This window comes from Balaenoptera physalus (genome assembly GCF_965194825.1).
Source record: "Balaenoptera physalus genome assembly, chromosome: 1".
Classification (NCBI taxonomy): domain Eukaryota; kingdom Metazoa; phylum Chordata; class Mammalia; order Artiodactyla; family Balaenopteridae; genus Balaenoptera; species Balaenoptera physalus.
This window is the reverse complement of record NC_138882.1, coordinates 6,019,596-6,042,259: the sequence shown is the minus strand read 5'-3', so window position 1 is coordinate 6,042,259 and position 22,664 is coordinate 6,019,596. Positions and strand designations below refer to the sequence as shown.

General features: G+C 39.7%; 1 protein-coding gene across 10 annotated transcripts in view; it reads left to right on the top strand.

The window, feature by feature from the left end:
- CRB1 (crumbs cell polarity complex component 1) overlaps positions 1-22,664 on the top strand; it is a 276,695-nt gene that overhangs the window by 230,768 nt on the left and 23,263 nt on the right. For all 10 annotated transcript variants that reach the window (XM_082425367.1, XM_082425364.1, XM_082425373.1 and 7 more), the window contains 3 exons: positions 2,004-2,910; positions 5,461-5,589; positions 9,029-9,155. In XM_082425367.1, coding sequence (XP_082281493.1) covers positions 2,004-2,910; positions 5,461-5,589; positions 9,029-9,155 — 1,163 coding nt within the window. The remainder of the gene's footprint in view (positions 1-2,003; positions 2,911-5,460; positions 5,590-9,028; positions 9,156-22,664) is intronic.

Here is a 22,664-nt window from a genome sequence, read left to right as displayed (position 1 = left end):
CAGGGTAGTGCTCTTGGGTCTTGCCTGTGTTTTTATTTTTTAAGATCGGAGCAATTACAACATATTCTTATGCTGATGGGAAGCAACAAAAAGGGAGGGAAAATGATGATGCAGAACAGAAAGAGGTTACGTGTAGAAGTAATATCTAAAAAAGGTGAAAATGAAAGGGACCCAAGGCGTGACTGGGAGAGTTGCCCTGGGATGTGTGCTGGAGCACCTACAGTTTCCCACCTGAGTAGGGAAAACCCACAGTAGGAATACACGCACAGCACTGCTGACACCTGATATGCGGGGGTCCCCCCACCAAGCAATTCTGCTACACTAGCTGGGTGTCCTACCTGGTTATCTCAATTTAATTCAACTCTGACACTATCCGCCCAGACATAGTGTCAGATCTCACAGGCTAAGGGCTCAGTCCCACTAGAAGACCCCCCACTGCACTTCAGATGCCAATCGCAAGTCCAGGTTGTCACCTGTGTTCCTGACCGATCAGCTATAAATCTGAGGCTCCCACGACCCCTGCCTCGGTTCAATTAATTTGCTAGAGCAGCTCACAGAACTCGGGGAAACCCTTAATTGTTTACCAGTTTATTAAAGGATATGATAAAGGTCCCAGATGAACAGCCAGATGAAGAGATACATAGGGCGAGGCCTGGGAGGGTACCCAGTGTAGGAGCTTCTGTCCCGAGGAGTTGGGGTGCATGACCATTCCAGCGTGGGTATGTTTAACAACTTGGAAGCTCTCTGAACCCCATGCTTTTGGGATTTTATGGAGGCTTCCTTATGTAAGCGTGACCAATTATTAACTCCATTTTCTGCACTCTTCCTTCTCCAGAAGATGGGCTGGGGCTGACAATTTCAAGCTTCTAATCATGGCTTGGTCTTCCTGATGACCAGCCTGCATCCAGGCTCCATCCAGGAGCCCACCCAGAGTCGTTGTCTCATTAGAACAAAGATGCTCCCTGTGCAACGCTCTTATCACTTAGAAATTCACCAGGGTTTTAGAAGCCCTGTGTCAGGAACCAGGGGCAGAGAACAGGAGATCTTTTTTCTATTATTGTACAGATGAGAATAAGGACAATGCAATCATTATAACAAATGGAAAGCAGAGTGGATCCAGATTTCTTAGGTTTACAGATTAGGTGGGAAATTGAAGCAGTTCTTCTTTCTCCTGTTTTCTCAAGAAAGTGACAAAGGAGATCATAAACAGATAGGGTTAGATATTTTAAGAGATAAAGCAAGCTGTGAACGAGTGATCTTGTGGAATTGGAAAAACAGTCTAACAGAAAAATGCAATAAGATTGCCCAAAAGTGCTGTGGTCCCACGTGGTCACACGTATGTGGGCGTGTATTAGAGCGGAGGGTACGGTTGTATAATTTTGCCCAGCCACAGGATGCTACTTGGAGTTAGGCACAGATTGGTAACTCGGCGCATAACTGGAGTTTGCCAGGTAGTAAATCAGTCATGTAGAATGCTACTTTTAAGTGCCTCCCGGTCAGCTTACTCAGAAGCCAGACTCCACTGTTAATTAACTGTGTCACTTGAGGCCCAGTTTATAGCTAGACTTGTGAGTTCTTTGTGCTCGATTTCTTTATGTGTAAAATGGGTAACCAATGCTTTATTTGTGGGAGCAGCTGTAAAATAACATTAGAAGGTACTGCATTTCAGTGGAAAAGAAATAAATGATTTGGGTTTTGGCATCTGACCACCCAGGTTTGACATCCTGGCTTAATTATCTCTTAGCCACTTGACCGTGAGAAAATTACTTAACCTCTGTGAGTCTCAATTTCTTCTGTGAAATAGAGATGATAATAATAATGAACCTGTATTCGATAACTTTATATTAAAAATAATATAAAAGCAACTAACAGAGTGCCTAGCCTGTATCAAACAATCAGTACATGACTGTAGTATCGTGATGATCATTAATGTCAATAAAGGTACTTAGGCAAACATTACAGATTTAGTAAAGTTGCTGATTGGCGTTGCCTCCTCTCTTTAGGTATCGCAAATGCTGTTTTTAATGGACAAAGCAGTGAGATATTATTCAGGAGCAATGGGAATATTACCAGAGAACTCACCAATATCACATTTGGTTTCAGAACAAGGGACGCAAATGCAATCATATTGCACGCAGAGAAGGAGCCTGAATTCCTTAATATTAGCATTCGGGATTCCCAGTTATTATTTCAGCTGCAAAGTGGCAACAGTTTTTACATGCTGAGCCTGACAAGTCTGCAGTCAGTGAATGATGGCGTGTGGCACCAAGTGACTCTCTCCATGACAGACCCACGGGCCCAGGCTTCCAGGTGGCAAATGCAAGTGGACCAACGAACACCTCTTGTGACCAGCGCAGTTGCTACTGGGAGTCTCAACTTCCTGAAGGATGATATAAACATTTATGTGGGTGAGCGAGCTAGTGACAACACGCAGGGCCTGCGAGGGTGTCTAAGTACAATAGAAATCAGTGGCATTTATCTCTCTTACTTTGAAAATGTTCATGGTTTCATTAGGAAACCTCAGGAGGAGCAGTTTCTCAAAATCTCTATACATCCAGTGGTTACTGGCTGTTTGCAGTTAAACGCCTGCAATCCCGACCCCTGCTCGCATGGAGGACGTTGTGAAGACACGTACAGTTCTCATCACTGCACCTGTCCCGTGGGATGGTCAGGGGCACACTGTGAACTCGACATTGATGAATGCCTTTCAAACCCCTGTATCCATGGCAACTGCTCCGACAGAGCTGCAGGCTATCGCTGCAGGTGTGAGCCTGGCTACACCGGTGTGAACTGTGAATCAGATGTAGACAATTGCCAGAGTCACCTGTGTGCAAACGGGGCCACCTGCGTCAGTGACGCCAGTGGCTATTCTTGCCGCTGTCCTGGAAATTTCACAGGAAGATTCTGCAGGTGAGCATAATATCCACATAAAGTGTGTTTCGAGCTGTGTTCTACATCTTCAAACTGGAAAGCTCTCCGCCCAGGTGTGAACATACAGGCTGTGCTGAGCAGGGGGTGACAGTCAACGGCCATCACAGTTTGGTCTTGCGAAGACAGGATCTCACCTGCTGGCATGTTCTACAAAGAGGAGGGGCGGGGTTTGGACCAGACTTTGAGCAAAATGTTTTCTCAGTCATCTCTGTTAGAATGTCTCAGGACCTACAGCCCCAGAGTCTGACAGCCTTAAGGCCTCAGGAAACAAATAACATTTACAACAAATGCAAGAGCTGAATTTTAGTATTGTTGGAGGAAGCATGACTCCTACCCCTAAGAGAATGCTCTGGGGTATTTCAGGCAGGTAAACTCATATAATTCTGAAAAGACTATGTTAAAGTATAATTTCAAAAAGGTGAAATCATGACTCTCAGAATGAACGTTTTGATGACTTTGTCATTAATTAATGAGGGAACCAGTAAGATAAAAATCAAAATGTCAAAGGATAATCTAATCATATACATAAATATGTCCATATAATATATATACACACTTGTAAATAGGGATGAGGAAATGAATTTACCAATAAATGCAAAATTGTGTAATAGCCTATAGGGCAACAAAATTAGTATTTGAACCACACTGTTTCTGCAGTGTGACAATTGACTGTATCGCTTCAAATTCACTTGCACTTCAGTGAACAGGATCCATTAGTATTACTATAATTTTCTACAACTTACAGAGTTGTGAACTAGCTTGGTAAAGAAAACCTGAGTCATACACATTAGAAAAATCAGATAATCTTAGAGGGTCTTTTATATAACACCCAGCATTCCATTGAAAGAATACCCAGTGATCTCTTTTGCCCATTTCAAAGCATTTCACAGTTTTTTCTAAAACTATAAAGCTTAGTTCTGGCAGTCATATCCGTTTCATGTAATATAAGTAGAAACAGGAATGAGTATTTTCCTGCCAAGTCACACTGCTTTAGTATTTGTATGTAAGTAGAATTCATTATTGTTTTTATAACTTATACTTGTTTTGAATTCACTAAACAATTGAGTTGTTATAGGCACGTGAGACGGTTATTTCTAGCAAGAAATAGATTCTAGAACGTGGGCGGGAAGGCCTGGAGTTGGCTGGCAGCCTGCAGACGTTACACTAATTCAGAAGTGGTACCTTCACTGGATGAATCTCCTAGTAGACAGAATATGTAGCCACACCTATAAGAAGATGTATTTGTCTCCGTAACATTTATTGCTGTTCAGAGTCTGTGAAGGCATGACACAGGGTTAGGTGCTGAGTGTTGACATTCCAATAAAATGTCACTTCTCATGAGTTAACCGACTCATTTGCCAACAGGTAATCTGAATGCTTAAAAGCAAAAGACATTCAGGATCAAAATTAATAGTACTGCCCTGGTGACTTTGGATAAGTAAAATAAACATATATGCCCCAGTAACCAGTGCTCCAGTATTTTTTCTGCCTGATTCATCAAAGTCAAGTTTTCAAAGATTAAAGTTTTGATTCAAAAGTACTTTGTAATGAGATTCAAAATTGTTTATTGAACATTTGGTGTATACAAAGCTTCATATTTGCATTGCTAATTGACCTCTTTCAACGCTGGTTGACACTTTTGGCTCCTTTGAAAAGTCCTGACGATATTTTCTTTTTAAAGTCGAATTGATTAGCTCTTGTGGGAAGAGACACACTTAACATCATATAGACCGGTTTCTCCATCTTAGCTGCAGCGCGCACAGAAGGACAAATTAAATTCATCTGATATTTCCTGAATATTAACTATGTATCCAATTCCATGCATAACATGCACAGTGGGTCGAAGGACCTGAGCACCATAAAATCTTTTTAACCAGTCCCTTCACACCACTGGATTTTATCACACAGTAAAGTTCTGCTTAGCTTCTAACAATTTGTTCTGCCCCTTATAAGGATTCCTTAATATATACAGCTCTGTTGATAAACAAAAGAGCCAAGCTCAGAATTCACATGTGGTCACCACTGAGTGCCGTGTACAAACCTCCTGGACAGCACTTGGCTTGCATTCTGCTGAGCTGTGTGTTATTAGATGGGGGCAGCAAGTGTTGGCAGGGCAACTGGAGTTCAGCTGTGAAAGGCAATGGAGAAATCACATGAGGGCTTGGGTACCAGAGTCCTGTCCTTTCTCTCCTGGCCTTTATAGAGATGCAATTTTCCTCTGGCCTAGCTATAGCAAGTTTCTTTCCGGCGCTAAATTTATTGCCACCCCCGGCCTAGATCTTATCTCACGAAGGAACACTGGGTAGCAGTGGAAGATGGATAGCCATGCTCAGTACAGCGCAGGCCTCCAGCAGGAGCTGTGGACTGAGAAGGTGATTCTGGAACAAAACAGCACAGTTAAGCATTTGTGGCTCAGCCAGCCTGAGTACCTAGTTAGTTTGGCATTGACTATATACATGAACTTTTCTAAAACGTTTTCATAAATGAAATGAGCAAGATGAACAGTGTGGCTCTTACTTTTCTCTCTAGATACACCCGATTACCCTCAGCAGTCTGTGGGAATGAGAAGACCAACCTCACGTGCTATAACGGCGGCAACTGCTCAGAGGTCCAGGGTGAAGTAAAATGTGTGTGCTGGCCGGGTTTCACTGGGGAATGGTGAGTCGCAGCAGAGCTTTATAGGAGAAAAGTCTGGGCTGAACAACAGCGAGATTATGCAAAGTTTATTTCTCCTCTAATTTTTCATCTCAGTTCCCATAGGAAAATCCATGCTGAAATATAGGTCTGGACAGAGACAAACAATAAAAAAGAAGAAAAAGTATAGTTTAGGTCAAAGTCAAGAACACTTTTTTAGCCAAGACTTAACTAAGGAAATATGTCTTCGAAAACGGTAAAATGTAATATTGTTTATTCTTAGAGGTACTTCTGGATGTATGTTTCTGTCCCACTAACTCTAGTACCTGATGCAAACACGGTTGTTGGTGAAGGTAAAATGTAATAAACCTTAAAGATTGCCCCTAGAATTACCTTCAACCCTAAAAGTATACACACTTTATCCAGATGAATCTACCTTTCCCAAAGAAACCCTTCAGCTCTGCGGTACCTAATGCCGGGATTGTCGGTATGGGGTTGATCACTGGTTTCGGTCTGTGACTTGCTGAACATGCAGGCAAATTTGCATATGCATTTGACTGGCCGAGGTGAGGTCAAGTGCAAGAAGGTGCATATTCCGTAGCTTTTATCGGATTCCCAAGGGGATCAATGTTCCCAGAATGGTAACGAACTGGGGCTCTACAAGGTAGAGATACTATAACAGCAGGTAAGAGATACTTAGCCATATTTTTCTAGTGCTATGCCAGGCACCGGACAAATTGTTATTATTGTTACTGTTACTATTGTCTCTACTTGTTATTATTTCCATTTTGCATTTGTGTAAACGGAAGCCAAGAGGTTAAGTGACAGGTCAGGTGCCAATCCAGACACGTGCTGCTGCAAGGTTGCACTGCCTTCAAAGCCTCTGCTCACCTGTGGATGTGCTGGCATAAATGTATGACTAAATCTTTACTTGCAACACTTAAAAGAAAAGGGAAAGAGTTCTCCTCCATCTCATATATCATCCAGGGTAAGATAATACTGATCTCTGATCAAACTTCCTCCGAACAAATTAGATCAATTCAAGTCCAACACATTGGACAAAGAGATCTTGACTGAATTAATTTTCCCCAAAAGAGTAGTTAATAAAATAATGGTATATTTTTGCTCCACAACAACTAGAGTTTGGATTAATTTGAATTTTCTTTTTTTCAACCAGTTCTTTGGGCACCACAGAGATACAGCTCTTTTGCCAGGTTTACAAAACAGCAGGCAATCTCGGCCGCACCTGCATTTTTCCCTCCGACATTGAATGACAAGGCTAGCCAGCTCTTGCCATCACGGCTTGCTCTCAGTGGCTGGCTCTAAGCGGCACAGGCGGTCCAAGTATCCATGTGCACGGAGGTGTGCAGCCTAGAGTCACGTCCCACTTTTCATTGCACCATATTATTAACCCAGAGACCATTCGGTTGGCCTTCAATTCCACATATATCAAAAACACTGCAAAGATTTTCTTGTCCTAAAATTTGAACAACACTTTAACTATATATTTAAGTGCTGGTTACCTCCAGCCTTCAATGTCACCATTTAATGCTTAATGGCACATTAATGTTTAATGGTCAATGCATAGAACTCATTCAAAGCCTTGGTTTATTTTTCTCCACTACTCACACCTTATTCCTATTTACAACAAACATTTCCCTTTCCTCCAACGTTTTATTTGTTTTTAAAAAAAGAGAGGGATCTGGCATTTAAATTCAAATTGTTGACTTGAAATGTGGTACGAAAAGGAAGCTCAGCGTTTCTGTTCCTCTCCCAGGAGTCTTTTCATCCGGATAAACTTCTCTACTGAAAATGGATTTCTAAAATAGTGAACACATGTCCCATGGATTCTGTGCTTTCAAAGTCCTTCTCCGTCATTAGTTAATGCACTGGATGCCAATGGATTTATTTGTTTTGATTTTCTACCTATTCATAACCTCTAATGAAAGCTCCAATAATGTTTATAATGATTGTGTGTATATTGTGCACTGTTCAGCTCAAAAGAGAAGTAGATAAGAAACAGAGAAAGAATAGCTGGAGGAAAGCTAGAAAATACTGGGCAGTCTCCCAAGGCCTAGGGGGATGTGACTTCCATAAAGTCCAAAGATATTGAAAAGCTGTCCTCTAACCAACTGCCTTCTCCTGTGTCGGGTGAGACCTCCAGCTCCGTGCTGTCCCCCTGGCAGGCTGTGCGCGATGGATGCTGTGAACACTCTGGCCCACCCAGGGCAGGCAGTACTCGGCAGGCTCCCTCGGACCGCCATGTCATGCTCCGGTCTAATCAGAGGAGCCTCCTTCCAGCCCAGAGGCCTAAGCCAAAAAAGGAAAACAAAATGCCTCAGCTATGCTTGGTATCTAAGGGGATAAGGAGCTGTTTTTCTGGGAAGAAATCTTTTTCCCTTTATGCCTTGGGTTGGCCCTGCCCAACCTTCCACCTCATCCCTTCAGTTTGAGCCTAGGGATTAGTGGATGACCCAGGCACGCACGCTTACCTCTTAGGAGGTGGGGAATGAAAAATTGTTTACAGTGGACTTCAACCTTGTGAGCTGCTCTGTAGAGATTCCCGAAGCTGAGGTTTTGTATGAATTTCCCAAAGTAAGAAAGACGCCTCAGTTACCCGTCTATCCCAAGGCCTAGCAGGGGGTTTGGCACGTGGTAAGTGCTAAATAAATATCTACTCAGTGAGTGATTGGGGAGTGATTGGGTAAAACACGTAGTAGTTCATGGAAAATTAGGGGGAAAATGACAGTGTCCCGGGGAAGAGGAAAGTTTCTGTTTACCTTAGAATTGATATCACTTGTTTTTGGAAAATTTGGCTTTTGAGAATCATTCTACCTGAACATGCAAAAATTACACTTAGCTATGAAACTGATTTATTAGCAAGTGTAAGCTTCTAATTACCTATTTTGGCTTTTGGTTAAAAATGGGTTTCCCAAGGATAATAATCCCAAATCTCCCAGAATAAACCAAATACATTTTTTCTGTTTCTGAGGGGCTTTACCCCTTCGCCTGGGGGCACTGATGCATTAGAATTCTCACAGCTTCAGTGGAGGTCTGGTCTGTAGACGCTAGGTTGAAAAACTACAGCTCACTCTCCTGGTCCCCGTGTACCCCAATAAACTGAACTTTTATAAGGTGGCAACGACACTAACACTCTAGAGGGAGAAATTGACTTATGCATGGCCCCATTTTGTCTTGGTTTCTAGACATTTGCACCTGTTTTCTCTTTCTAATTAACTGTGTGTGTGTGTGTGTACAAATTATTTTCATTAAAAGAAAAATTTGTGAAAGGAATTTTGAAGATTATCTCCCACGTTATCAAGCATATACAACAAAGGGCATGGGGACTGGTCAATTATACCTTGCTGTTCTATGTGGATCAGGCCAGCGTTCTCCCTCCCCATTCATTTCACAGCCAATTTATTGAACTGGGGCCCGGGTTTCTGCTGTTTCTGTTTTCAAGGTGTGAAAAGGACATTGATGAGTGTGCCTCCGATCCCTGCCTCAATGGAGGCCAGTGCCACGACTTGCTGAACAAGTTCCAGTGCGTCTGTGATTTGGCCTTCGCCGGCGCGCGCTGTGAGCTGGACGTAAGCGGCCTCTCCTTCTATGTCTCCCTCCTGCTCTGGCAGAACCTCTTCCAGCTTCTTTCTTACCTCATTCTGCGCATGAATGATGAGCCCGTGGTCGAGTGGGGTGAACAGGATGATTATTGACGTACCTGTGAACATTCCCAAACTTTAAAGCCATGAATTTCAAGAGATGCCTTGAAATAAAAACCATCTTGAAAATTAAAATAAATTCAAGGACTATTTTAAGCATATTGCAAGCACTTTATGAGTATGTCAAATATTTACCTATTCCGGCTCTAAATGCAAAAAAAGAATTGTTCTTAATATGAGCAGAAACATCTCACTGTTGAGAGTATTTAGTACAAATATGCCATCATTCTTAGCGCTTCTGTATTTGGATGACCACTGCAGTAAGAAACAACTTTCTCCCACACCCCATTCTTGTGTGTACTTTTACAATATAAGTTGCCCTCATTTGCCCTCATCCTCAGTCATTTATGTTCTTTCATTCCTATCTATTATTCATGACATGACAATTTGAAAATTACTGATTAAACTATTTATATCCATCTATGCTCTTATACAAGCTATTCAGATGACATGTTGCCAGTTCTCTGGTAAGTTAAAAAATATATATAAAGAGAAAGTGGGAAATTCCATGAAATCCCTCAAAATCTAGAAAGAAAATTTTGTGATACAATTGGTATCAATTCTCAAGTTATATACCTCACCAGTATAATTTACAATTCCATAAAAACCTTCCTTCCTCAGAAAAAATGACAGATAAAACCTTTCTCCATTTCTTTTTCCTACAATATTTTCTATCCAAATAATAACTTTTTGTTAATTGCTTATAGATTTATGAGCTTATTGACATTTCTATCAAATGGACTAATCTCAATTGCTTTTCAGTGCATATTCAGTAAAGAAATAAGCATTATTATATATGCATACACTAAAAATGTAAATTATAAAACTTGAATTTCTTGGAGGCATATTTTTCTAAAATTTGCAAGTAAATTTATCCTCTTCAACTATCTGAGAAAAAAAGCATAGTACCTATTATAATCAAAGTATATTTGGCATTATGACTTTTTTAAGAAATAAATACCTGAAATGACAGATCTACAAAGTAAATTAATAAGATATGCAAAGATTAATATATTCTTGCTTAGAGTATATAAAATAGTAATTAGAAAATAACTTTATTTGCTAATAGTTTTATTGCTTCCACACTGCATGTTATCATTTATGCTAAATATCTTTGTGTGGCTATTCCTTCCAAAGGAGCCATTATCTGTGTTCATTTAAAGGGAAAATAATTTGATCCTATGAATTAATTTAGAAAGCAACTATAATAACAATGGCCCACCAAATATCATTTTGTAAATGTGTTTGTGTCTTTAGGAGCTGCCCTGGTTTGAAAATGTGAGGGTAATTTATCCACTGTGTGATATCCAATACTCATTTAGTTCCAATTGTTTTAAGAAATTTGTTTTTCTGTGGAAATTACCAAGGTAAACTTAACTATACCATGAAATCAGAATTACGAAGTAGTATACTATAAAAGCAAAAGAAATATCTTCAGTTTTATTTTTCAACAATAATAGAGGATTTTATGCAGCAAATTTATCCTGTGGAGTGCTGGCAGGCACTTAACTGGGAGAGACTCATGTTGAAGTCTTTCCTTTCTACTCTCCGCTCCCCTCGCCTCCACACAGTACGTGCCATCCTGCCATCTCAGCTGATCTGTTCCAAAGCTAGATTTCATGGCAAGAGACATGGGGAAAACCTTCCCATCAATATTTGCATTCCCAGATTATCTTAAGTAAGCATAAAATTGATACAGCCAAAGACCACGTGTACAGTTTTCACATTTGCTCCCATTGGGCATATCCGTAATTATATACTTATAAGTCATGCCAAATGTAACATGTTTCCTTCCAAATATATTTAAGAATCACTCACCATCTCTTTCTCTGTACAATTCTGATGCCTCTGTTGTCACCGTAATTGTCAGTAGTTGCTTTTCTGTTTTCCAATGTCTTGTCATAGCTGACTTAAAAACACTCCCTTTTCTCTGTCTTCTTCTGTATTTTCAATTGCATTGTGTGTGACTATGGCTTTTGCACATTTGCACGGAAAAATAAAACCATTGTTTCTGTATCTCTACTCCTCATCCTCTGATAACTGTCTTCATTTGGCTTGACTGTGTCTTGCACGTTAAGATGTCCACAAGCCAGGCGCGCGCGCACACACACACACACACACACACACACACACACACACACACACCCCACATAATGAACACAGAAGTACCTGTGCTGATCACCCTGAATTGTGGTCTCTTTCCCCTGATGTGTTACTGCAGGTAAACACCTGCAGCAGTCAAGGTCAAAGTTCCATGTATTGATACTTTCCCTCTGTGGCAGGTATTCCTCTAGTTGTAATTCTAGTATTGATGACATCCTCAATTATCCTTACTATTGATTTGCATCGTCCCCACCAGCGCTGGCCATAGTTAACTTGGCTCTGAGGAGGGGCCGTCTCACCTGAGTGACAGAAATTCACACAAACTCCTCTAGACTCCATTTCTGAAGCATAACCTATAGTAGTTGGATTTAAATTTTTTTTATTTTGTTCTTTTTTAAGGTTCAATATTTGAACTAAACAAGGCTATATCTCTATCTTTGGCCATGCCTCTTCCTTCTGTGTGTGTGTACATGGGGAGTGGTTTTTATCACCCTCCTTTTTGGAGAACAGGGAAGTTGAGAAAACAGGGAGGTTTGGAGAAATTAGTGTTTTGACAGCACAGAAAGACAAATTCACTTAACACTATCAAGAACCTTCTCTGTGCCAGGGACTGTGATAAACCTTTTATAAATACATATTTTTTTCAATCTAAGGGCAACCAGTATCTCTCACCTTCCAAATTCTTCACTAAATTGTATTTAAAGATCCTTTTGCCATGTCTGAGTTTTAAAGCAGAAGTTATTCAGCTTTAATTTCGCAAAATTTAAATGGAGCCTCTTCTAGAAATGGTTATACATAAAATTTGAGTTTAGTAATTTAGGAAGAAAACCAGTGAAAGAAATACGAAAATTATTCTCAATTACCAAAATTATTACTAACACGGACTAATTTCATTTCTCCACTTTAGTCTTTTGATTTATTCAACAAATATCTGATGAATACCACTATGTGCTGTGCCCTGGACTAGGTACCGAGAATACAACTGTAGATTAGACACAGCACTTGCCCATACGTTGAGGGTCTTGTAGAGCAGGGGTCCCCAACCCTGGTACCGGTCCACAGCCTGTTAGGAGCCCGGCTGCCCAGTGGGAGGTGAGCGGTGGACAGGTGAGCTGAAGCTTCACCTGACGCTCCCCGTCGCTCACATTATCGCCCGAGCCATCCCCCCATCACTGGCATTACTGCCTGAGCCATCCCCCTTCACCCCCACCCCACACCCGTCCTCCGGGGTCAGTGGAAAAATTGTCTTCCACGAAATGGGTCCCTGGTGCCAAAAAGGTTGGGGACCGCTGTCATAGAGGATGTAGGTCAACAGAGGAGGAGAGTTCCTGGGTCCGTGTTAGGATGGAACTTAGTGCCAGCTCTAGAAGAGCACAGAGGAGGGGCATTTTTGCCCAGTCTTAAAGGCAGAAGGTCAAAGAAAGTCCCAAAGCCTAAGCTGAGATTCAAAGGCGAACAGACGTGAGGTTGTGTCAGGAGGGCTGGAATAGCGGGGGGCATGTCAGCAGAAGGGGCTGCAGAGGTGTGCGGTGTGGCCGTGTGAAGTGGGCGGGGGGCGGGGGGGGGCGGAGTAAGCCTGAGGCTGCAGAGTCAGCGGAAGTGAGTCCTCGGAAGCCGTGTCAGGGACCTAGGCTTTTCTTCCTAAGAGCAATGGAGAGTCTTTGATAGGGTTCAAACAGAGAGGTGACATGATTACGCTTGCACTTTAGAAGATTACTTGGGCTTCTAGGGAGAGAATGGATTCAAAGCAGGGCAAGACTGGACCCATAAAGACACATTTAGGAGGCTGTTGCAGTGGTACAGACAAAAAGGCAGGGCACTTTTAGCTACCTTCTATAGTGAAACGGGATGTAGAGAAAGGGCTTCATTTAACAAAGTTTGAAGCAGTAAGATCTTATGATTGTTTGGGAGAAGCTGTAGATCTGAGTACATGAAAAGTTAAATTTGGTGAATCTCATTTTTTAAAATTTTGTTAATTGAATAAATGAATACATGTAAGGTCAATGGACTATCCAAGTACAATTACTAGTTAGTGTGAATATGCCAGTCTGAAGTTCAAGAGACATGGCAAGCTGGGAGTATACATTTGGGAGTCTTATTATAGATCTATTGAACTTTTGCATTTTATTCTCCATATCTGTATTTTTTTTTTGTATTTTTGTATTTGTTCACTTGTATTTTTTTAGTATTTTTCCAGCTTTGTTGAGATATAATTAACATATAACATCCTGTAAGTTTAGGGTGTCCAGTGTGTTGGTTTCATACACTTGTATTTTGCAAAATGATGACCACCTTAGCATTAGCTAACACCTCCATCACATCACATGATTACTATTTCTTTTTTGTGGTGAGAACATTTAAGATCCTCTCTCTTAGCAACTTTCAATAATACAGTATTATTAACTATATATGGTCACCATGGTGTACATTAGATCCCTGGAACTTATTCATCTTATAACTGTAAGTTTGTACCCTTTGACCAGCATCTCTCCGTTTTCCCCACTCCTCAGCCCCTGGCAGCCACCATTCTGCTCTCTGCTTCTTTGAGTTCAATGTTTTTAGATTCCATATATGAGTGAGATCATACGGTGTTTGTCTTTTTCTGTCTGACTTGCTTCACTTGGCATAATGCCCTCCAAGTCCATCCATGCTGTTGCAAATAGCAGGGTTTCCTTCATTCTCATGACTGAATAATAGTCCATTATATATACTGTTGACCTTGAACAACACAGGTCTGAACTGCGAGGGTCCACTCACTTATATGCGGATTTTTTTTGAATAGTAAATATAGAATGCTAGAGTCTGAGGTTGGTTGACACCCAGGATGCGGAGCCATGGATATGGAGGAACCACGAATATGGAGGAACGGCACATATGGAGGGCCGACTATAAGTTATACGCAGATTTGTTACTTTGAGGAGGGTGGGCACCCCTAACCTCCGCATTGTTCAAGGGTCAACTGTATGTATATAAATACACTCATCTCTGCAAGATCCTATTTTCATTTCCTTTGGATAAATACCCATGAGTGGAATTGCTGGATTATGTGGTAGTTCTATTTTTAATTTTTTGAGGAAACGCCATGCTGTTTTCCATAGTGGCTGCACCAATTTACATTCCCACCAACAGTGCATGAGGGGGTTTCCCGTTTGTCCACATGTTCTCTAACACTTGTTATTTTTTGTCATTTTGATGATAGCCATTCTGACAGGTGTGAGGTGGTATCTCATTGTGGTTTTGATTTGCATTGACTGAATGATTAGTGATGTTGAGCATCTTTTCATGTATCTTTTTGATCATTTGTGTGTCTTCTTTGGAAAAATGTCTATTCCTATCCTCTGTCCATTTGTTAATTGGATTGTTTGGGGTTTTTTTCTATTGAGTTGTATGAGTTCTTTATATAATTTGGATATTAACCCCTTATCAGATATACATTTGCAAATATTTTCTTCTATTCTGTAGATTCCCTTTTCATTTTGTTGATGGCTTCCTTTGCTGTGCAGAAGCTTTTCAGTTTGACATAAAACTCACTTGCTTATTTTTGCTTGTGTCAAATCCAAAGAAAACCATTGGCAACACCAGTGTCTTAGAGCTTACCCCCTATGTTTCCTTCTAGAAGTTTTATGCTTTTAGGAGTTTTATGGTTTCAGGTTATACATGCAAGTCTTCAATCCAGTTTGAGTTGATTTAATACAGTATAGTATAAGACAGGGGCCCAGTTTCATTCTTTTGCATGTAACTGTCCAGTTTTTCCACCACCACTTATTGAAGAGATTATTCTTTCTCCATTTTATATTCTTGCCTCCATTGTCATAAATTAATTGGCCATATATGTGCAGGATTTTTCTGGGCTCTCTATTCTGTTCCATTGATCTATGTGTCCATTTTTATGGCAATACCATACTGTTGGGACTACTCTAGCTCTGTAATATAGTTTGAAATCAGGAAGTGTGACGCCTCCAGCTTTGTTCTTCCTTCTCAAGATTGCTTTGGCTATTAGGGTCTTTTGAGGTTCCCTACAAATTTTAGTATGTTTTTTCTATTTCTGTGAAATGCTAAAATGTTGGTCTAATAGAAGCTACATTGTCCTTAACAGAAGTGGGAACTATAATTTTAAGAAGTTAGTCTTAAACTGTATTAACATAAGCATTTGGTCCCAGAACAAGGGTTATTGTTTTCCTTCTGACTTATGTACTGACCAAGTCACTTCAGAAGTGTAGGTTTTACTTCCAGGCACCACATTCAAAGGAAAACCTTGATGACTTCCAGGCCTAGGGAAAGGCATTTTAGAAACAGTCTAAGGATAGGGGATGTTTTCTCTAGAAAGAGAAGACTTAAGGAAAGCATGAAACTGCCTTCAGATGCTTGAATTGTTATCATGAAAATGAAAAAGTAGATTTTTTCTATATTAATACAGGGAGCAGAAATAAGACAGAGGAATAGAATTTATAGGAAAAATATTTCAAGTCAGCATAAGGGAAAAGAATTTAACACTGGAACTATTCAATAATGTAATGCATTGACTTGCACCAAAGTGAACTCCCATCCCTGGAAGCATTCAAATAGAAACTAAGTGACAGTATGTCATAAATATTGCAGAAAATATTTGTCACTAATTGAGAGCAATGCATGGACCTGACCACTCTTAAGCGTCTATGATTAGCTGATTAAGCACAATTAATGCACTTTGTACATAGGAAATTTCTCAACATTCCTATCTATATTACTCACAACAACAAGATTATAGGCTAGGTTTAGAAATGACATTTGAATTTTTTAGTTGAGGAAAGTGTGATGTCGGGGGCAAGTAACTGACCAGAATCACCTGATACTTTCGTTAAGAGTGAAGATTGGGATTTTTATATCATTAACACCTTGGGCCTTGTTATAGTGAATAAATTTTTGACAATGAGAAATTTCCTTAAGAATATATTTTTAGGGCTTCACTGGTGGCACAGTGGTTAGGAATCTGCCTGCCAATGCAGGGGACATGGGTTTGAGCCCTGGTCCGGGAAGATCCCACATGCCGCGGAGCAACTAAGCCCGTGCGCCACAGCTGCTGAGCCTGAGCTGTAGAACCTTCGAGCCACAGCTACTGAAGCCCGCGTGCCTGGAGCCCGTGCTCTGCAGCAGGAGAGGCCACCACAGTGAGATGCCCGCGCACAGCAACAAAGACCCAACGCAGCCATAAATTAATTAATTAATTAATTAATTTTTAAATTTTTTAAAAAAAGAATATATTTTTAGATACAATAATCTATTATGCTGCTTCCTTTGAAACTGAAAGACGAACACCATCAGTTCTGCCTCATTCACCCTCTGAAAGGCATCTTTATCATCCATAGCAAGAATGGACTGGGCCTGGATGCTTGTGCTGTTCTTCACATGCTTTTGAGAGCAAACTTTGAGGTTGGCATTGCTCTGCAATCAATCAGTTTCAGGCAAGATGTGCAATAGAATCAAGGCAATAGCCGGGGGAAAAATAGAGCATCTGGGAAAGTTTACTTGGGTGGTGTTTTTCTTTTTTAACTCTTATGGTAAAATCATGACGTTAGAAAAATATTCCATTGTAAGTGTAGGGTGTCCTCTAAAGGAATATTAAGTTAATTCTCTTTCAGTCATTACACGGAAGTACATGACACTGAAATATTAGACAGAACCACATGAAATTGCATATTTTGCACACATAGCAACTTCATATTGTTTTACCTGGCACATAAGAAGGGCCTGATAAGTGCCAGGATGCTTCTCCTGAATTTTGAGTTATTAATGCAGAACAGAGAATAAAAGAGTTAAAAAGTTCTCGTAAACCATGTAGTCCAGCTTCTTTCTATAAAAGATGAAGAGTCTAAGGCTCTGAGAGGGTATGCCTTGCTTGATGTCTATTCATGTCCTTCCCCCCTTTTCTAATTAGCTTATTTATTTATTTATTTTTACTACTGAGTTGTAGGAGTTCCTTACATATTCTGAATATAAATCCCTTATTAGAAAGAGAGTTGGCAAGTATTTTCTTGGAAATTTCATAGGTTGTCTTTTCACTCTGTTGTTTGTCTCCTTTGCTGTGCAGAAGTTCTTAAGTTTGATGTAGCTCTACTTGTCTATTTTTGCCTTTGTTGCCTGTGCTTTTGGCATTGTGTTCATGAAATCATCGCCAAATCCAGCGTCAGGGATTTTCTCCCCTATGTTTTATTCTAAGAGTTTTACAGTTTCAGGTCTTATGTTTAGGTCTTTAATCCACTTTGAGTTCGATTTTTGTGTATGGTGTAAGATAGAGTCTAATATCAGCTTTTTTGCACATGGATTTCTGTTTTTCCTAGCACCATTTGTTGAGAAGAGACCATCCTTTCCCTGTAATGTATTCTTGGCACCTTTGTCAGAGATCAGCTGACTATATATCCAAGGGTGTATTTCTGGGCCCTCCATTCTGTTCCATTGGTCTATATGCCTGTCTTTATTCTAGTACCATACTATTTTGATTACTTTGTAGTATATTTTGAAATCAAAACTTGTGAGGCCTCCAGGCTTCTTTTTTCTTAAAATTGTTTTGGCTACTCAGGGCCCTTTGAGATTCTGTATAAATGTTAGCTTTTTTTTTTTTTTTCTGAAAAAAATGTCATTGGGAATTTAATAGGAATTATATTGAATATGTAGATAGCTTTAAGTGATATGGACATTTTAACAATATTAATTCTTCCAATCCATGAACACAGGATGTCTTCTCATTAATTTGTGTCCTCTTTCATTTATTTCATTAATATTTTATAATTTTCAGTGTACAAGTCTTTCAGCTCCTCGATTAAGTTTATTCCTAAGTGAATTATTCTTTTGGTGCTATTATACATAGGATTCTTTTAATAATTTCCTTTTCTAATTAGTTGTTCATTGTTTGTGTATGGAAATTCAACTGATTTTTGTGTGTTGATTTTGTATCCTCCAACTTCGCTGATTTTGTTTATTAGTTTTACAAGTTGTTTGTGGAGTTTTTACAGTTTTCTACATATGTCATCTACAAACAGACAAATTTTACTTATTTCCAATTTGGAAGACTTTTATATCTTTTTCTTGTCTAATTGCTCTAGCTAAGACTTCCATTACTCTGCTGAATAGAAGTGGCAAGAGTGGGAATTCTTGCCTTTTTCCAGATTTGAGAGGGAAAGCTTTCAGTTTTTCACCATTGAGTATGTGATCTTTTCATTTATGGACTTTATTGTGTTGAGGTAATTTTCTTCTATTCCTAGTTTTTTGAGTGTTTTTATCATAAAATGGTATTGAGTTTTGTCAAATGCTTTTTCTGCATCAGTTGAGATGATCATGTGATTTTTTTCCCTTTATTCTGTTAATGTGGTGTATTACACTGATTAATTTTCATATGTCAAACCATCCTTGCGTCCCTGGGATAAATCTAACTGGTCATGGTGTACAGTCCTTTTCATATGTTGTTGGATTTGGTTTATTAGTATTTTGTTGTGGTTTTTACATTGATGTTTAGCAAGGATATTGGCCTGTAGTTTTCTTTTCTTGTGGTGTCTTTGTCTGGCTTTGGTATTGGGGTCACGTTAATCTTATAAAATGATTTTGGATATGTTCTCTCCTCTCCACTTTTTTGGAAAAGTTTGAGAAGAAATGGAGTCGATTCTTTTCTTTATTTTTATATTTTTAATTTTTTTATAATTATTATTATTTATTTTGGCCGCATTGCACGGCATGTGGGATATTTGTTCCCTGACCAGGGATCGAACCCGCACCCCCTGCACTGCATGCATGGAGTCTTAACCATTGGACTGCCAGGGGGGTCTGGAGTTAATTCTTTTTTAAATGTTTGGTAAGATTTACTAGTGAAACCATCTGGTCCTGTGGTTTTCTTTGGTGGGAGGTTAAAAATTGTCACATTTTCTACTACTAAAATAATTGCTGTGAAAAGGTAGAAAAGGAAAAGGAATACGTGACTCCATTGAAATTGAGAATAAATGATATGCACAGCTATACTAGCACTGCTTTCAATTTAAGAGAGGCTCTTACATTAATAACTCCAGTTTTTCCCCCTCATAATCACTCTGAGAGGCATTATCTTTATTTAAAGATACATAGAGACTTAAAGAGGTTACCTGAATTGCTCAAGGCCAAATGTATAGGAAACATCAGAGCCTGGGTTCATCAGAGTCTTCCATTCCCAAATCTCATGCTAAAGAAAAATTTGAGGTCACCAATTAGGAAGGGGATGTAGGGATAATTACCAGGAGTTCCTTTGTTATTATGGTCCAAATTGGCAAAAATAAAAAATGTCAGCCATCATCAAGAATGGTTTGGAAAACCAAACAGGAACTTCTTTCCAATTCAACCCTAAAACTTTGGTGCCTATGACTGTTTGCGACACCTCTGGAAGGAAAAGGGAGGTGACTGTATAATAGAAGACAGGGTATTTGAGGAGTGGGCAGATGTGTCTAACAACAGAATTACTCTTTATCCTGGCTAAATGAAGAGTCTGAACATTCATGTAAATGAATAGATGGCCTGATTGAGGGAACTTGTTCAGAAAGTCCCAGATTTTCAGGGTGGGAACAATTCATTGAAACACAGTAAATCTAGCAAGTGATAGGAAATTCTTCTTTATACTAATAAACTTAAGCAAAATTCATTAAATTAAGAGAGCAAAGCAGAAAAGAAAAATAAACTCGGCAGGGACTTGGGGTCATTTGTGAATGACAGAGTCATGCATGGTTTCTGAGAGGATTAAGGTTGTGTTTGATCCAGAGGGCTGATGTCAAGGGTGGCGCCGACCGGCCCACATCCTCGGGCTCCTGATGGGAACAGAGCACTGGCCAAGGGCACAGCATCTTTCTCTGAACAGCAGTCTCTCTGGGCTCTCAATTTGACTTTCAGGAAAGAGGCACCCAGAATGACATTCTCTTCAAATCACAATTTTAAAAAGCCCCGTCACTTTTCACTGACTTTCCACTAATTAGCATTCAGGAAGGAGTAAATATAGCACTAACACAGGAAAAGGTTCTTAAATATTATTTTGATGTATCTCAGTCACTGAAATCAGGTCTGATTCAGTTCACTAATCTGTTTTCCTTTCATCTTTTCACACATTATTAAGATTTCTGCTTCACCAACTATAATTAATGCTCTTCATTTCTTAATGTGAGGTCATCGCCACCGGCTTCACAGAAATCATGTAACATAGAGTTTCACCTTCAGAACACATTTCTTCATGTGTGCAAAGTAGAACAGAAACCGGCGATAGAGAGCAGGGCTCCTGGATTGCAGGCGTAAGTGAATTAATTGGTTGGTGTAGATTGAAGTTTGCCGCTGAGTTGACTAGCTAACCAAATCATACAGCTTTTTAGCTACCTGTCAAACCAATTCTCATCATTAAAAAAAAAAAAAAAAAAAAAAATCTCCCTAAAGTGATCATTGCCTTGCTACAATATTGGACTTTGTGGAAACTGATTTTTAAAATCCGTTATTTACCCATTCATCCACCATTATCAAGGGTCTGCTATAAACGAGGCTCTCAGCCAAGCTTGGTGAGAAACTAAAATATATGCAAAAGATGTGCTCCTGCTCTGAAGAGCTTAGACTAAGGGAACTGGGTGACTTCCATGCATAGCTCCACCCATGCAGTTCTCCAGTTTCGTAAACCATGGAGATATTTGAAGTGAATGTAATGACATGTGTTGGTTATGACACGGACGACTGTACTATTTATTGTTCAACTGGAATACTTTGAGAGGGAAAGGAAGCACTATTCATAATTACATTGGCACAACAGCCTGAACTGACATTGTTCTAGGAAAACCGAAACACATCCTAGTTATTCCCCCCCGGAGAAGCATCATCCCTACCTGACACACTTCCATTCTCTTCAGAACGTCACTGAAGTCGATCACAGATCATTTTAGAAATCAGATGACCACATTACAAACCAATTAACTTACCAAAATGACTCAAAGTGAATAATGAAGTTGATTGCATCTTGTTGTCATTTTCTTGAGTTATTCCCCTTGCTTTTTACTCAAGAAAAACTTTTGGCATTGGTTCCATCTACTAAAAACAGAGTTGTGATCAACAAAACTGAAGACTACTAGTATGCAAGTGAATATCATGATGTCGTCTAGTTTAACATAACATGAATTTAGTTTCTCCTAATTTTTCTTTTCAAAAATGGAGTGTGTAAATTCTTATACAGTATGGATTTTCTTCTCGACTGACTTATACTGGCTTTAGGAAAGGAGGCTGCAGCTCACTGAATCCATTGCTAATCTTTTTTGTGAGAGCCAAAAACTGGGCACACTCTAGGAAATTTCATATGTGAACAAATTTAAATATCAAGATACCTGACTTGAAATTGGTACTTGTTTTGTTTTGTTTTTTAATTTTATTTATTTATTTATAGCTGTGTTGGGTCTCGTTTCTGTGCGAGGGCTTTCTCTAGTTGTGGCAAGTGGGGGCCACTCTTCATCGCGGCGCGCGGGCCTCTCACTATCGCGGCCTCTCTCATTGCGGAGCACAGGCTCCAGACGCGCAGGCTCAGCAATTGTGGTTCATGGGCCCAGTCGCTCTGCGACATGTGAGATCCTCCCAGACCAGGGCTCGAACCCACGTCTCCTGCATTGGCAGGCAGACTGCCAACCACTGCGCCACCAGGGAAGCCCTTGGTACTTGTTTTAACTTTGTTTTTCCTTGACACTTTTGTGACTCATAATGTATATTTATGGGTTATATGTATATTATTTTCCCAACCTTGATGAAAATAGAAAAAATTCTTTCCTTATAAAAGGGCATAAAGATCATGGCTATTATCTTCTTCTCACATTCTAATTACTGAACCACAGATTATTTCACGTGGGATGGAAATCTATTGGAGACTAACTGTATAGAGGAAGGAAGCGCCGTATTAAATATAACTCCTCCAAAAACAAACAGCCTATTTGCAAAAAACTATATTTGATCATTTGGAAAGCATATTCATGATTGTTTCATTGTCTACCTGACTTTAATTTAGTTGCACATAAATCTCTGAATAATATTACTTCCACCCACTTCCCCTAACATTTTTTGATAATCCTATGCTGATAGCAAGACTATGTTATAAAGGAAATTTGAGGTACCCGTATATTTGTTATTCAAAGTGGCAAAGCACATATTAATTTCTGATGAATGAATGAAATCACTCTGGTTGATACCTAAAACTCAGGAAAACATCTGTTTTAAAGCTAGTATGTTCCCTCACATTTTTCAATAGCCAACTTGATGTCGTGTATAGTAGAT